General features: G+C 34.6%; 1 protein-coding gene across 2 annotated transcripts in view; it reads right to left on the bottom strand.

Annotated features, from left to right (window-relative positions):
- Positions 1 to 13,893: 13,893 nt before the first annotated feature.
- LOC150081010 (TAR DNA-binding protein 43-like) overlaps positions 13,894 to 18,590 on the bottom strand; it is a 42,268-nt gene continuing 37,571 nt past the window's right edge. For both annotated transcript variants that reach the window (XR_016547353.1, XM_090380606.1), the window contains one exon: positions 13,894 to 14,672. Coding sequence is in view for 1 of the 2 variants with exons in the window: in XM_090380606.1 (XP_090236732.1) it covers positions 14,652 to 14,672 (21 nt within the window). In the remaining variant the exon portion in view is untranslated. The remainder of the gene's footprint in view (positions 14,673 to 18,590) is intronic.

The following is an 18,590-nucleotide window of genomic DNA, read 5'->3' as shown; positions in this document are numbered from 1 at the left end:
CGGGCTACAAGTCCATTTTTGAAGAGGTATCTTCTGACTTACTGCACTTGCCACCAATTGTCTGAGTTTGGAAAGAAATCTACTCACTGTCAAGACACACTATAAGCAATATGACGGGAATATTACAAGACACTCTATAAGAAATGTGACGGGAATATTACAAGACACTCCATAAGAAATGTTACGGGAAGAACATCCTTCCTCATATAAAGCAACAATAGCATTCTTTCTTTCTTTGTGGCGTCAACTGCACGTAACTAGCCATTCTGACACAAGCAAGGAATGATGGCAACTCTTGCAGAGGTTTTATATAGCTGAAAGTAACAGCTGATGCAATATTGTCATATACTCACATTATTTGGATGACAATTACAATTTTAAGGGGTGATGCACTTTCTTTGAACACCAGTGTATAACAGTAAAGCAATCATGGTTGCCTGATGTGAATGATAAAAACAAAATGAACCGAAAACGTGCTTAAATACTGCTGACACAACACAATGAGAAATGTAAATTTCGCTGTTGATTGGAAACTGATTTGGCATATACTCCACGATCAACTTATCACTAATTTGAATCGCCAAACCCTTTTTCTTTTGTGATATCTAGTAGGGTCACTCAGATATAATAATAATAATTATTATTATATCTTGGCACATTCAGATAAGTGGCAGCACTTTCTGCACTTATCTGAATGTGCCAAGATGCAAGGTTTGACTTTTTGGAAATAACTACATAAACTTACACTTAAGAGATGTTGAATTATAGGAAGGAGTATTAAGAATACGTTGAACACCAAAGCAACTAAGGCCATGAGAACTACTTACTAGTAGTTCTCGACTTTATGAGTTAATTCGTTCCTAGCGCACGCTCGTAAAGCAGAAATTTATTTCCCAAAGACAAGGTTAAAAATTGGGGTTACGTTCTCAACAATGAAATTGGTTTATGTTTAAACAATGATTGTGATGAATAAGTGTTCATTTCCTTGAGGGTTATCTTGTATACGAGTAAACAGGATGCTGGAGAGGTCCTCAGTGTTGACAGGTATATACTAGATGGTTCCAGTCTTCTATTTCACCACATGCATAATAGAGGTCATCAGTGATTCCCATGGATGTTAGTTTATAGTTTATTGATCCATGTCCAGTAATCCACTGTATTCACATTCATAAATAATTTATGAATGTTTAACATTCGTTTTTTGCAATTAATGTTCATATTTTTGATTTTGTTGATACTTGGGGAAAAAAACTCGTAAAGCGAGAACTGCCTGTATCAGTATACTGTCTCAACTGCATATTCTTTGGTGGGTTTATTAACACCTGAGTTTCCATGAGAAAAAAAAAAAACCCACACAACCCTTGCCTTAGACAACTCAACCAAGTTGTAAAAAAAGGCCAATAAAAATTTCTTGCATCATTGACAGTGGTACAGGAAGAACAGGATTTGAGGGTTACAATATAGGCAAGCATGCACCCAGGGTCCTGAGCGGGATATCATCATTCTTCTTTCTTGGTGATTTCCTTCTACGTCTCTCTCTCTCTATCTCTCAGGGTAACTCAAAAATTTTTTTTTTTGGCTGATGCCACATAAGCCTCAGGTTTCCTTGCACCATATGGCTAATAATAATAATAATATTCTCCATTCAGTACTGACAAGCAAGCCCACAGAATCCTGTTGATTTTTTGAATGTTTTCTTGTAGACATTGGGAGGTCTAATCCCACTGCACAAGGAAATAGAGGGCAAACTTGGAATGCCATATCCGGTTGTGCAGATTACACCTAAAAAAAAAAAAAAAAAAAAAAAAAGAAATTGAGCTTCTTCCAAAAGTCAAAAGATGAGGATTGCGCACAGTTAGCAAAACGTTGCCCATATTAGGAAAGACTGAAAATGTGGCCTAGTTTGGTAAATAGCTACCTAAGAAGATTCTTCTGTGCCCTTTTTTATGCATGGGATACTCCATTAAAGGAAAAGAAAATGAAATTTTCATTTTACTAAAAGATACTAAACTAGGTGACATATATTTAAGTTATACAAGTACAGACTGGATTGTTGCAAGTTTTCTTTTGATGAATCCAAATTACTTCCACAAGTAGTTGAGATGCAGTAAAAACCTTGGACTTCCATACACCATATGGCTAGTACTAAAACAACTATACAGTATGTATGTTTTATCAAATGAAATAGTTAAAAAAATTAATATTAAAAATTGGCAGTAAATTAATATTAAAATAATTTGCCAAAATTATTTTAATATTTCAAAAACCGTTCTGGAATATTTCAGCAATTGGAATGATGTTCTACAGCTCACTGGGGTTGACAAAATAACCTGTAAAAGTTGTAATTTATGAAGGCTGAAAGTAATTTAATATATATATACATATATAGACAAATGTATATGATCAGTGTATTGGGTAGGGGTGCTGACCTGTCAAGTGTAATTATAAACCGTAATTACACTTGACAGGTCAGCACTCTTACCCAATACACTGATCATATACATTTGTCTATATTTCATTATGGTTGCTGGGTATTTCTGCTATAATTAGAGTGCCCCAGATCCATAATCCAGTTTAATAAAGTAATATTTTTTTGTATTTTTAGAAGCTGTTTTGTCACTACATCCTATTATTTTTATTTATATACTGTATATATATATATATATATATATATATATATCATTACAACAGTTAAGAGTGTATTAAAGTACAACAGAAGTATTCAAGGTGAGCCTTTAGGCCGAAGGAGCAGATGTATGATAAGACTTTAGCATGATGATTTAGAATAACAGTATACAAAGTGAGCCATTAGACCAAAAGAACCGATAAAGGCTGATAGCCCAAGTTGGTTTAATGCATTATACATTTTTACAGGGTCACTAAAGGGCTGGACTTAGGGAAAAATATTGACATTGTTTATTTAGATTTCAGCAAAGCAGTTGACTCAGTCCCACATGAGTGGTTACTTTATAAGCTGGAACAGGTTGGAATCACAGGGAAAATCCTTAGATGGATAGCAGGATGGCTTCAGAGTAGGAGGCAGAGGGTTGTGATAAATGGTTATTCTTCAGATTGGGTTGATGTAAGAAGTGGAATTCCCCAAGGATCAGTATTAGGACCAGTTGTTTTTGATTTTCATAAATGACATCAATGAAGGGATAGAGGACATGATGTCTAAATTTGCAGATGATGTAAAGATTGGTATAGTTAATGATCACTGCCAAGCAGAGCTTCTTCAGAGTGATCTAGAAAGACTTCAGGGACAGTCAGAAAATGGTAGCTATGCTTTAATCCAGCAAAGTGTAAGGGGAACAGTAACACCAAAATAACTTATACACTTGACGGAGTTGAACAGTAGTGGATGAAAGCGACTTGGGTGTTATGATACAGTCAGACATGAAGTTCTCCAAGCATTGTAGACTGGTTGCAAGGAAGGCCCATGATGTCCTATCGATGATTTATCGAACAATTGCTAGTAGAGATAAGGACGTCATAATCCCATTATAAAAGACTATTGTCAGACCACTTGGAATACTCTGTTCAAGTATGGAGACCACACCTAAAGAAAGACATTGTGCTTGTTAAAAGGGTCCAAAGATGGGTAACTCGTCTGGTGAGATCAGCAAAAGGATGTCCATATGAGGAAAGATTTTGAATATGTGGGTTTCAGAGCTTGGAAACTAGGTACCTTAGAGGAGACTTGATTGAGGTGTTTAAGACTCTTAAGAGGCATAAGCAAAATAAATGAGGACAAAATTTTCACAGCTATGATTCTAGAACAAGGGGCCATGATTTCAAGTTGCAGGGAAGACGTTTAGACTGGATTGCAGGAAGTTTTATTTTAGCCAGCGAGTTATAGTTTACTGGAATAAGTTACCTACATGGGTGGTAGAGGATAACAGTTTGAAGAAATTCAAAGGCCAGTTGGATAATTACCTATGGGAGAAGGGAAACACATTGGTTGTCTATTTCCTTTTCACTTATTTTTTTAAAAATTTTCTTATTATTATTTTATTTATTTTTTGTTATTTTATTTTATTATTTATTTATTATTATTTTTTTTTGGCTGGTGCAGCATAAGTCCTAGGCTTCCTTGCACTATGTGGCCATTGCTAATACTAATTATACCCTATAAATAAACAATTTAATAATAAAATAATAATTAGAGGCTAATTATTGATAATAGGATACATTGAATGGTACATTGATGAGGGCTAGCACCATTCAATATATCCAGTCAATATTTAGCAAGGCTATCTTTTCTGTTTGTTATCTGTTAGTTTAGCTAGGTTCAAATTATCAGAATTATCAGCAATCTATATTCAAATTTAACAGCAAACTGGCAGGATAACAGATAGCCTGACAGATAGCAGTGAAACAAAACATAAAATGAGAGCCAACAATAAATTTCATGTGGGATGTGAAGTATTTGAGCTATATACCTGTGACAAATATTTTAGCTATTTACCTGTGAAAAAGAAAAGGCCTAGGCTGAGCTAAGGCAAAACAGAAGTAACAGTAAGGAAAGCAACAGCACCTCAATTTTCCTTGAATTGCTCTAATAGACCTTGTGGTGTAAAATTTTGTTAGCAAGCAGAAAGCAAAGAAAATAGCTTCTAATTAAGATACATCGGATATAGTGGGAGTGTGTGTGTGTGTGTATATATATATATGTGTATATATATACACACACACACACTCCCACTATATATATATATATATATATATATATATATATATATAAAAGCAGATGGGTTAAAGTTAGGAGGGGATGGAAGATTAAGGGCATTATTAATAAATATTCAGTTGAATGAGCAATATGGCAAAAAGAAAAAGACTATGGGACGGCTACAGAGCATAGAACTGTAATAGTTCCATTATCCACTGTTGGTAGCTTGCTCATCTTGATACAAATTCTGCTATTTGTTTGGAGAGGCCTGAGTTCAATTTGCATTGCCCACTGAAAGAATTTCTAAACTCAATTCGATTAAGACTGTAGTTGGCCAATCTCACAGGGAGAGAGAAGTTTCCTCTATAAGTAATCCTGGGTTTTCAGACTGAAAAATATGCAAATCAGCTCAAGAACACACACACACACACACTGCTACAGACAATTACAAAGTGTATGCAACAAGTTGAGGTGTCATTAAAATAATAATTTGAATTGGATTTTTTGTAATAGTACCATGGAAATGGTTAGGCCAACAGATAACTGAAAAATCACTGGCTAAAAGAACAGAAGTCATTTAATTCGGCCCTGGAGAGATTGTGAGGCTCATCGGGTAGAATTTTCCTTGGCGTGGTCTGTGCTTGTTAATAAGAGACTGTTTCTACAGGGATGGGATATGCTTAAATAGAAAGGTTGCAAGGATATTTGCTGATGCTATTGAGGCAGTGATTAAGTAGCTATTCTTAATCCACAGACTAATGGATTAAGAGTAGCTACAGGCAGAGGTGAAAGTGATTCTTGCACTGCTTCTACTGGAATGAGCAGCATCCTGGAAAGCGAGATGATCAGAATTTCAATTACTGCGAGAGTCATCACGGAACAAACAAATACATGGGCTGTGTTAGGGTAACTAGGAGTAAGAACAGATGCATGTATACTTGCATGTACACAAATGCTAGGAGTATACTAAATAAATTTGATGAATTTGAGGTACTGATCAAGCCATCAAAGGCAGATACTATTGGGATATCAGAGGTGTGGTATCACACAGATACAAGGAATTCAGAATTGGAATTTGGGGAATACAATGTGTACAGAAAGGATAGAAAGGGAAAAGGGGTTATGCTGTTAGTTAAGGAACACAAAATCTAAGGAAGTGTATCCAGTTGACACGTGTGGACAGTGTAATGTTGAGTCAGTTTGGTGTGACATAAGCTGGGAAAGCAAAATTGAGAGTGGGAGTGTGTTATAGGTCAAATGACTGATGAGTACAATGAACCACTATACAAAGAAATAGTGTCCAGAAATAGAGTTCCAGTCAATATCATTGTCTTATGATATTGACTGGAACTTGCAGTGGTCACTTGTACACCAGCAACTTTTGTGGATTTACTGGATGATTGTTTTCTACAGCATCAAGTTTGAAAGGCAACAAGAGGAAGTAATACTCTTGATCTGATTATCAGCAGTGATTATCCATGCAATAAGAATCTGCAGATAAAGAATCCACTAGGTGGAAGTGATCACAGTGTACTGATGTGGGATTTACTCAAAGATGTAACTACCATCAGGGATAAAGGGAAGGGTTTTTGCTTTCATAGAAGTGACTAAAGTGGTCTCAGAGTTTTGAATTCTATACAGTGGGACCAACTGATGTTAGCAACAGCAAATTCTAAATGGGAAACATTCAAGTAAGTAATCTTGGAAGCTACTAGCCTTTCTGTTCCAACTAAGAAATACTGTTCAAGGTTTAGAACTAAATGTATGTCAGATGAACTAATGAGACTCGCGGCAGAGAAGAAAAATGCATGGAATGCATATAAATTATCAGGAGAAACAGAAGCCTAGTCTGTTATTAAGTCACAAAGGAAGTCAGAGAAGCAAAGGCAGATTACGAGAAATCTTTGGCAAAGGATGCAAAGAAAAATAGCAAAGACTTCTTTACTTATGTAAACTCTAGAAGAAAGGGGATAATTCAGATCGGTCCACTTGATATCGATGGTTCGATTGTTGATGATTCTGCTCAGGTAGCTGACAAACTGAATGAGTATATTGCGTCTACATTCACACATGGAGTTCTGTAGGGAAGTGAAGACCAGAAGCTGATCAAACTCTAACAGGGAGCTAAATGATTTTGTAATAACTGAAAGCAAGGTGGAGGAGAAATTGTTGAAGTTAAACATAAGAAAGGCACCTGGGGTGGATGAATTCTAATCAGTTATATTAGAGGCAGCAAAGGAAGTAAGCAAACCCGTAGCTATGATTATGAGAGCATCCTTGGACTCAGGGAAGGTCCCCATGCACCGGAGATGTGCAAATGCATCCCCAATTCACAAAGGGGGGGAATCAAAAGGTGACACAAGTAATTACATACATGTTAGTTTAACTACTGTTCCTGAGAAAATAATGAAGTCACTGGTTAAAGAAGCGCTGCAGGATCACCTAGACAAGACTGCAGTTATAGTTCAGACACAGCATGGGTTTGTTAAGGGGAAGTTTTGTCTGACCAATTTGATTGGATACTATGGTGTGATCACAAAGGAACTGGAAGCAAAAAATTAATTTTGATATCGTATACTTGGATTTTAGGAAAGCTTTTCATACTGTTGAAAATGGAAGACTACTGTACAAACTGGAGCAATATGACATTAAGGGCAAGTTGTTGCTATGGATAAAGGGATGGTTGAGTGGAAGAAGACAGAGAGCGGCAATCAATGGACGTAGCTCTTTGTGGACTAATGTTATTAGTGGAGTCCCCTGGGGTTCAATGTTGAGCCCATTGTTGTTTTCTGTATTTATCAATGGTATTGATGAAAGTATATCAGGGTTAATGTCTAAGTTTGCAAATGATTCAAAGGTTGATTGTAATGATAGCACACTACTGCAACAAGATCTGGAAAAGTTGAGCAGATTGTCTGAGAAGTGGGAACTGAAATTTAACGTTGACAAATGCAAAGTACTGTATATGGTAGCAGTAACCTCGAGTAATGTACCAACTATGCAGTACTACACTCAGGGTAGTGGAGTATGAAAAAGACGGTAATTGTTCAATCGGATGTGCAGTATTCTGAGCAGTGCAGACGAGCTGCAAGAGTAGGTCACTGTGTCTTGTCAATGATATACAGGAATTCTGGTAGCAGGGATAAGGAGGTGGTTGTTCCCTTGTATAAGGCAATGGTCAGGGCACACCTTGAGTGCTGTATACAGGTCTGGAGGCCTCATTTTAGGAAAGATGTAGAGCTGCTGGAACAAGTACAGAGAAGGGCAACGAGATTGGTGAGTCGAACAAAGGGTTGCTCTTACCAAGGAAGGTTTAAATTCTGCAGAAAGCAGCGTCTGGAGACTAAGCACCTGCAAGGTGATCTAACTGAGGTGTATAAGGCCTTGAATGGTTTGAGCAAGCTCAATGCTGATGGGATTCTTCCTTTTGGTCAGATTATGCACCTGAGGGGGCATAAATTCAAACTGAGGAAAGACAGTTATAGAATGGATGTAAAGAAATTTGCCTTTAGGCAGTGGATGGTTGATTGCTGGAACAAACTTCTATCTGCCATTGTGGAAGTTGACAGCTTAAATAAATTCAATGCAGAACTAAACAAACTTTTGGAGTGAAAGGGGAAGTTTTTTTTTTTTTTTTGGCTGATTCTGTATAAGCTTGCTTTTTTGAATAGTATGCATCTACTAATGCTAACATTGCCCAGATTCTGTCTGTTATAATCTAGGTGAGAGACTAAATAGCAGGCTTGACTGACATTTTGCATTACATTTATCAGCAAATTTTGATCAACGTGTCAATCACTTCTAATTGAGTAAAGTTTTTCTCAGTATGGTCTGTGCTTATTTATAATGGAGTTTTTTTTTTTTTTACAGAGATAAGAATAAACATAAATATAAATGGTTCAAGAACATTGGCTAATGCTATCGAGGCAGTGTTAGATGGTTCAGAAATCTGTTGGTGAGGGGACTCCCAGACCAACAGAGTAATAGCAGCTGCATGCAGAAGTGAAAACAATTTGTACAGTGCTTCTATTGGGAGATGCAACAGCTTGGAAAGCAAGGTGTCGAAGATTACATGCTAGGAAGCTTCATGGGGGCAAGCAAATACAAGGGCAGTGTTTGGATTACTAAGAGCAAAAAACAGGTGCATCTATACTTGTAAGTACACTAATGCTAGGAGTATAGTAAATAAATTTGAAGTACTGGTCAGGGTGGACTGGCACAGGTAGCTAAATAGATCACTGATGAAGCCAGTAGTGTTTGTAGTGTTACTGTACAAAAAAAAAAATAAAATAAAAATAAGTAAATAAATAACATGGTGCCACTCAGACATACGGGATGAGAATTTAAACATAAGTAAAATTTAGATGTACTTATCAGATTCAAGGCAAAAAGGCAGCACATCCAGTTCATGTGAGTGGCCAGTGCAATGCTGAGTCAGTCTGATGTGACATAAGCACAGGAAAATAAAAAATGAGAGTAAAATTTGTGTAACAGGCCTAACAACTGAAATGAGTATAACAAATAACTACACAAACCGAGTGAGGCAGTAAATCAAAATTACTTTCCAGTTATTCCATAGGTACCAAAGTAGGTGAGCAAATATTTAGCCATCATCATTATGAGAGTATCCTTGGATTAAAAGGAGATATTCAAGATGTGTGAATATCTCAAAGGAATGGATCATTCCTAAAAAAATCAAAAAAAAATCAAAGGAATGATCCAATCCTTTGAATATTCTTCCTTATAAACCATCATCATTATTATTATACAAACACTACAGATTTTTATGTCACAATATTGGTATGCACCCATTTAATAAATATAAATGCCACAAAAATATAAAATCTTAAATTGCCACCTAAATACTGATAACAGAGAAAACCAATGACTGTGGATTCATCAAGTGAAATATATATAAGGTAGAGAGAGTTAAACAACTTTGTTACATAATATAACAATTAAAAATCCTAACTCAGGTACAATTATGGTTTTGTATAATACCAGAACACAAAAATCAAAATAAGTTTTATGTTTGGTTTGGTTTGGTTTTTTTTTTTTTTTTTTTTAGGAGCATTAGCAACTAAGGCCATATTGCTCCGGGATATGCAGTGGTCATTCCCTGACCTTTCCGCATCCTCCATATTTGGTGGTGACGGGCTCGAACCCCGGTCTAATAAGTTTTATGTGGGGGAGGACTTTACACTAGATCTTATTTTGTTTATAAGTATTTTTGTTTTATAACAAAGTTATAAAATATAAAGCAAATCAATTTTTAATCAATTGCCATTTGCAGAATCTCTTCCATTTGGCTTCATGGTCCTGTCAGTATAAGTTCAAGGAAAATGCCATTCCCTCATTGGTATGATGTAAAGGAAATAATATATATATATATATATAATTGCCATGCTACTAGCATTTTATTTTAATCATTATTCTCACTTAAGTTTATATATATATATACACACACACACTGGCAGCTTCAAGACTTCCAAATATGCAATAAATGTCAGGGTTGGAATCTCGGGGGATCCGGTAAAACTTCCTTTATGTGAGGATCTGTCACTGACTTTTTCCACAACGAAGCCAATTTAGTTGGTCTTGGGAGAGAGTTTCTTGCTAGATGATAAACTTGGAAACTTGGTTTTTTTTTTTATCATTCGGCAAGAGGATAACCAACTGAAGAATATATCCCATTACAGACACAATATATTCATATTCCCACAAACCCCACTTCTGAGTATTGCACTATTCAATCACATTTTTTAAAGAACAATATCCATTTTTCTTAGCAGCACTAAGATAAATGGATGAAAAATCCTTGGCAGCACTTTAATACATTGGAATAGTGTTTGGTAAAAGAAAGAATAAATTAATTTGAAGAATCTGCAGTCAGAGCTGTGTTACATGGAAGATAACTTCCGTGTAACACAGGTAAATACAAAGGTAACATTTACAGGTAACTACAGCATCCAGGCATAAATTTTGAGGGATAGAAAAATAGTAATTAGGGCTGTGTTAACATGGAAACCTGGCAGCAACTGCATCCTAACATAAGCTCTCCAGAGTGGCAAAATAGTATTACTGTGCCATTTCCATGTAGTGAGTAGCAGAATTTCTTTTTTTGCACCCACTTTAGTGATAGGGAAAGTCATGGAGGCAATGATTAAAAATGCAATGCAGAGTATTCTTGACTCTGTATTCATTCATTTATTACACATTTTTCATTCATTTTTACAAAAAAAAAATATCAAAGATACTTGTTGACATTGAAAATATAAAAATTTTAAGTTCATAGCTGCAATAGTTATTTTTTTAAAAAACAATAACATTTTCATATTACTAGTGATTTTTTTTTTTTTTTTTTGTTTTGTTTTGTTTTGAAAATACCATTTGGTTACAAAGATGGGTTTTTTGGCAATTTTTACACCTCAGCTTTAAAAGCAAATAGCATAAATTAAACATATATTTTATTGAATTTCTTCTTGCTGGTAAAGTATAGTCTAACCTTTTAGAATATCTAATATATTCATATCTACAGTAGCTATTTTTAATGAAAATTTTAAATAAGTAACTCAAAGAATGAGTGCAACACATGCCATCACAGTTCAGATTATGTAGTTCACACTGTGAACATAAAATTTAAAGTTCATTACTAAAATACAGTAATACTCCGACTTACGTGAACTCGGAGTTACGCGGTTCTTGATTTTTTCGTTTGGTGTATATCTAAAATTAGCTTACAAGTGATTTGGAAGTCAAATCATAAAGCTTGGGTGACAACTTCCGTTTTTGAGGACTGGTTTGGTCACTACTTCATACCCGAAGTCGAACGTTACTGCAAGTCTAAACAGATTCCATTTAAAGTGGCGCTTCTTATTGACAATGCACTCGGTCACCCTCCTGCCACCCTAATTAATTTCGACCCATGTGTGAAAGTTGTGTTTTTGCCTCCAAACACAACCAGCTTGCTTCAACCGATAGACCAGGGAGTCATCAAAACATTCAAGGCTTATTACACAAGGCGTTCGTTTGCACGTCTGAATGAAGCTATGAGACAAAATAGTGAGATATCTGTTAAAGACTTTTGGAAACAATTCAATGTTTTAGATGCCGTAAGAATCATTGAAGAATCTTGGGATGAAATTCACAAAAAAACATTGAATGGTGTCTGGAAGAAACTTTGTCCATTTTTTTTCAAAAAACGAGACGAAAACAATGCCAGAAACTGATCATGTCGCTCATGTGATAGAAGAAGTTGTTAATCTTGCCAGGCAATTAGATTTGGAAGTCAATGGTGATGATGTCAATGAGCTGTTGGATTCACATAGTCAGGAGCTGACAATGAATGAGCTCATAGAGATGCGTGAGCAAAACGTCACTGAAGTATCCGACACTTCAGACCCAGTTCAACCAGAAAAGCACACGACAATTGGAAGTTTGACAGAAGGTCTCAACTCAATTGAAAAGGGCTTAAAAATTTTAGAACACATAGACTCCAACAAAGAACACATTATAGCTACAAAGCAAGGAATAAAAAAATTATTAGCTTGCTATGAAGAAATTCTGTGTGAAAAAAGAAGGCGCTGTGTCGTCAGACGAATTTGTTAGATTTTATGAAGCCATCGACATCGAAATAACTTTTTTACATAAATCATTTATTTTTTAATACATATTTTATATTAATATGTATAAATAACTGCAATTTTATTAAATATTTTTCTTCTAAACTAGTGTTTTTGTTAGTCCTTGGTCCCAATTAAACAAAATTTATGTATTTATATGCAAAATTGTACCCCGCCTTATGTGAATTCGACTTAAGCGATTTTCGTCGGACCCACCTATCGCGTAACTTCGGGGTATTATTGTAGTTCATTTCTAAGAATTTATTTTTTAAAATCATCCTTTTTATTTAAGAAATAAAAATTTCTTAAATAAAAAGAAATTTTTATTTCTTAAATAAAAATTCCCCCCCCCCACCTGAAAGCAAGAACTTTAGTCTCCATGATGCACACTACCTATCAGAATAATGTTCTGGCATTTTTGATAAAGTAGAAATAGGAAAAAGACAAATTTCTGCAAGAATTTAGAGCAGGAGCAATGACCCATCAATAAATGTGAACTACAGCGGGCTATAGGTTGCCAAATTCATGGAGAAAAACAAATTAAAGTTAAAATATAAAGTAATGATGTCATTTTTTCAATTCCCATACACATATGGCAGAAAATATGAATTATTATCCATTTCTTTACATTTCCTGGATATATTAATATGTCAAATATTTTATTTACTACGAAAAATAATAAGTAATACATTTTTAAATATTTTAGGAAATTCTTTTTTTAATTTGTAATGTGGAGTCCAGGTAATCCAGTCCACAAATCCGATAAGCAATGATTTAATAAATATGACAATAACTCAGTAAAATGTTTTACACTTTATCAGAAACCTCAACTGTCCTGGGGTCTGGGGGAAGGGGTGTCATTTCTACAGTTTGCCTTGGACCACCCCTGATTTTGAGAATAAATTAAGACACATTATCAATGAGGAGAATCCTAATGAGATGAAACTGTACACAAACATTTTACAGAAAATATTAAACACAAATAACATATGCTTAATGAGTTCTGGAATGCATTTTAAATTTCCCATTTCCTGACAGGGCAGTGTAGTAATAAAACTACACTGCCGTGTCAGGAAATAGGGAAAATTATATCTAGCAGCATCAGCATCTAGAGCCACCACTGGCCCAGAGGGAAATTTTTATTTTTCTTATTAAGAGCCTCCTTGGCATATTAACACCTGCATGTCACTTGCAAATTGATGCCTTCTAAATTCATTAGGGAAGAAAAAAATCACCATGGATTTTTCAATTCCCTAATTTGTTTATATATAGATTTCCCAATTTTGCTATGTATGGTATTCTGGCTGATATCATACAGCTGATAGCACACAACTCATGTCAGTTCTTCCCCCCCCCCCACCTGAAAGCAATAACTTTAGTCTCCATGATGCACACTACCTATCAGAATAATGTTCTGGCATTTTTGATAAAGTAGAATACTTTTAGCTAATTTACTGTTCATAGCCACAAACTCTCCTGGAATTTTGCTTATTTTCTGGTTATTAATACTCACAAGTGGTGAACTTTGAGCTTTTAGATAGTGAAAAACATGTTATCAGGAGCATTCCTAGGGTATGTGGCACCCCCCCCCCCCCAGCTTTAAATTTTTCTTCATATGTGTATTTAAGTTTCAGGTTTTCAGGCACCCCTTGAATGTTGGTGCCTGGGTGCAGTGCATCCCTTTCACCCTTGGGACGGCCCACCCCTGCATGTTATTAATGAAAAGCAGTGCTCCACTACACAATGACTTAGCTAGAAACAATGGAGTAATGTAAACAATATCATCTACCCTCTCAGGGCCACTCACTTTTCACAAAGTGAAAAACAATATAAATAGTTAAAAAAAACAGCAGTATATATAAGACTAAAGACACTATTAGGAAGGCACAAACAGAATGAACCACTAATCCCCAGTGAGCCACCAGGATAAAATATTATCTGGCTGGCCCTGTTGGGGGGGACGATACTATTGCTGGGTTAACAACAAACACAGCAAGCCATCACCATCCAAAATGTAATTTGCTAACATAAGCCCATGACATCACTCTCCTGATTAATAACAAAGATTTTAAGTTAGCAGAAAACAACAGAATTTAAATTTTGCCAATTTTTTTCCAATGTGTGTGCTACAATATACTGTAATGATCACCTTGTAGTAAGTAAACTTTATTTGGAAATTAATTTAACTTTATTTATTAAGAGAATTTAATAATTGTGACCAACTAGCTTTTCACTGCCTGTCAAATGTTGCCACCCACATACGAAGTCCACTTTGGTGATATTTCTGCTATGTATTCAGTAGAGCAAAAACTGGACTTAGCAGTCTGTTATTCACCAGAATCTAATGATTATTCTCTGCTTCAATATATTCTTATTCTGATCTGCAAAAACAAAATGAAAAGTCTCATTTTTAATATTTTTCCTAGAAGTACTGTTGAGTGAAAACTATATATTAATTCTAAATCTAAGATACCTAAGTCAATACAGCTGCATAAATTATAAAACAAAAGCACACTAACGTAATGGTTAACAGAACAAGTACATAAACAATTATCATTTTTCATTTTGAAGTTATGATCAGTTTGAAATGAGTAATTACTGAGAATTAGGTACTTCGTTAACATCAAAAAGGGTACCTAATGAGAATATATCACATTTAAAGCAAAAAAGTAACCAGGAAATGATGAAATTTATCCAGCTATATTAAATTAGACAAAAAGGGATGTCACTATACTTTAGTTTTAATAATTGGGCAGTTTTGGTTAAGTGAAGTTCCAGAAGACTGGAGAGTGCAAATACTGTTTGATTTACAGAGCTGATTCTAAGGATGAAGTAGACTAATATAAGATTTGTTAATTTGACTTATATGGTAGGAAAAATTATAAAGTCAAAGGTGGAATACGAATGAAATTACAAGTAGTTAATACGCTATTCCCATCAGGGTGGGATAAAGATTACATTTAATGTAAACAAGAAACCACAATAAAAGGAATGCTATATCCTGCTGGTACTAGCAAGCTATAACTTTCCTTTTATCTTTGTTAGAGAGGGTGTGTGTGTGTGTGTGTGTGTGTGTGTGTGCCACTCATTTTATTTGAAAGTTATTGTTTCTGGAGGGTGATTAGAAGACTAACAAAATACCAAAACAAATTTTTTTAAACTTAAAAAAAATTCAACACTGCAACTTTTTAAAGTGGTCATAAAATAAAAATTTTTCATTCAAAAATATTTGAAAATCAAATTTCTCTTACATTACAAAATAATAATAATAAAATAAACAAAAAAACTACAGCCTTTAAGATTATAATATTTTAATTTCATGGCAAACTTTCGCATTAACCAGCTAACATTAAAAAAAAAATTTCAATGAGCAATAATCAAAACTATCTGCACTTCTGATATTTTATTTGGTCAATTTCTTAATGACATCAACACCCATAGAATTTCATGTTGTTCAGTTAAGAAGGAAAACTATATCAAGTATGATAAACTTGAGGCAGTGATGAAAAAACAGGAAAATAAAAAATAATTTTGATATAATTTATTAAGAATAAATTAAAATCACACACAAACTTTTTCTTTTGTGTACAATGAAGTGTCATTAGTGATAAATTAATACAATGAATAACTTTTTAATGGCTGGTTAATGACAGAAGAAGTTAGTGACCCAACACCAAATCCTTCAGGATTTTGCACTGGATCACTTGCAGCTTTCAATATTTATTAATGATTTTGATAAAGATGCATCAAGTTTAATGTCTAAATTTCCTGATGAAACAAAAGATAGTGGGGCAGTTAATGACAGTAATCAGTATGCCACACCATCTTTTGTTTCATCAGGAAAATTATAAAGTCAAAGATGCACAACTATCCTGAGCGGCAACTGAGGTTTAGCTTTGATGAATCCAAAGTTTCTGCAATTGGGTAGAAATAACCCAAGAATAACACACCAATTGGATGGTATACAAGCTCAGGGTAATGGAGAATGGGGAAAAGTGGGGGGGAGACTTAGGTAATTGTGCAGTACACAAAGTTTGCTGAGTAGTGCAGACAGGCTACTAGGACAAAATGAAGTAAAATTATACTTATGATGCAACTCATGGAATTTGTCAATGATATACAGGAATTTTTCCAGCAAGACAAAGAACTGATTGTTCCATTGTATATAACATGGGTGTATTAGGGGAGATATGCCCCCCAACCATGCTTATAAGTGTATGCATATAAGTTCCTAGGTCTATCTTAAAAAAAAAAAAAAAAAAAAACTCAAAAACTTGGTTAATCATGCCCTTACAATGAAACTTCGATGTGGTACTGGTATATAATGCAATGATTAGGCTGCATTCTGAGTATCGCACATAGGTTTGGAAGTCTCATTTTAGGAAGGATGTAAATCTGTTGGAACAACCACAGAGAATAGCAACAAGGTTACTTGCCATTCTCAGGTGGGCACAAAAGAGTATTCTTAACAGGAAATACTTGAATTCTTTAAACTGCAATGTCAGGAAGCTAGGCATCTGTGAGGAGACCATATTGTAGTGCAGAGGTTCCCAACCTTTCTCGGTTCACGGCGCCCTTACTGTCCCAGTAATTTTTTTCACGGCACCCCTAGGCCAAAAGAAATACCTAACACAGTGGTTTTCAACCTTTTAATATATACCTATATAATAATTTTATTCTTTATATAGAGGTATTAAATAAAGATCAATTATAGATCACCACAAAATTAAAAAGATACGGTACAATGGATATTGTATCATACTCTTTATATTGCACCCTTTTTATAATGAAGTAAATATATAAATTTAAAAAATAAATAAATAATAATAATAACTTCAAGTAACTTAAACCCAAATTACATGGCACCCCAAGAATGTTGTTGCGGCACCCCGGTTGAAAACCACTGTTGTAGCGTTTGAAGCTTTAAATGGTTTAACTAAATGCTGAAGGTGCACATGAGGGAACATAAATCTAAAGTGAAAAAGGAGATGGTTGCAGGACAGATATACAAATATTTGCTTTCAGCCACAGAGAAAGTGATCAATAGAATAAACTTCCACTTGATGTTGTGGAAGTGAATAGTTTGAACAAATTAAAGGAGGAATTGACAAAATTATTAAAAGAGATGGGCAAAGTGAGTAAAAAATTTTTTTTTTTTATTTATTACTATTTTTTTTAATACCTTATGCTATGTAAGCTTGTTCCTTGCATCATTTTGATTCTAATAATAACAATACTAAAGATAAAATCTGTCATGATTTCCCTCATCAAAGAAGAGAAGCTGCCATAATCTGCACGGGATTGTATAGGTAGCATACAATAACTTGTCAACAGAAACAAAAAGGTAACTGTTATAGAAATAGTGAGAACACATCTTAACTACTGTACACAAATTTGGAAACTGCATAAGACGCAAATGGAACTGAAGAAATTGTGTAGAAGAAAGCAAAGAGATTAATTATGAGTGCAAAGAATTATTCACATAGAAAGGACAAGTTCTGTCAGTTGCAAAGTGTAAGAATCGGGCATTTTCAGTGAAATATTAAAAGTTTTAAAAGAAAGGTTTTTTTTAAAGTTAATTTTTTTTTTGTTAATGATGACCCCAAACACAAAAGGTATTAAAACTAACAATACTCCAATATCATGTGCAGTCTGGGGGTTAAAATTTGCGTTGAAAATAATTTCTGTAAATTGTAATTTTCAGGAAATATAAAAGGTGGTAAGCTGTTTGAAATGGGCAGATGGTATAAATGTGAAGAGAAGTTAGTTCAGAGAGTTTGCAGCTGAACTGTGAATGGATGGTGACACATGTATCTAGATTGGTTTGGAAGAGGTAGAATTACAGATGCTAGTTCCAAAGAACAGCGTCCACAAATATATTTGTAGAAAAGGCATGCATTAGAAACTAAACAGTGTAATAAGGAGAGTGATCATTAATTAACCTAGCTACCTTCTAATGAGCAGAGCCTAGAAGTTTAATTCAAATTTTGTGGATACCACTCTAGATATGAAACAATATTCCATGTTGGAATGCATTTGTGAATTGTACACGGTAAGTGGCTGCTTATAAGAAAAGTAACTCTAAAAAGAAAAAGAAAGTAGAGTGTTTCTGATGCAGAATAAGCAAAATAAGCATAACTTTATAGCAATTACAAGAATAACATAATATAGTACATAGAATACACAACATTTCTTGGCATAATGTCAAGAAATGCTAGGCATCAAGGTTATCTGCACTAAAGATACAAGATCGTGTCTAGAAATCAGTGTTATTGAAGATGAAAATGGAAAGAGTGAAA

The sequence above is a fragment of the Mastigoproctus giganteus genome, chromosome 9 (assembly GCF_048544385.1).
Source record: "Mastigoproctus giganteus isolate SK-2022 chromosome 9, ASM4854438v1, whole genome shotgun sequence".
NCBI classification, from domain to species: Eukaryota; Metazoa; Arthropoda; class Arachnida; order Uropygi; family Thelyphonidae; genus Mastigoproctus; species Mastigoproctus giganteus.
The sequence above is the reverse complement of the archived record's forward strand: the minus strand, read 5'-3'. Positions and strand labels throughout refer to the sequence as shown.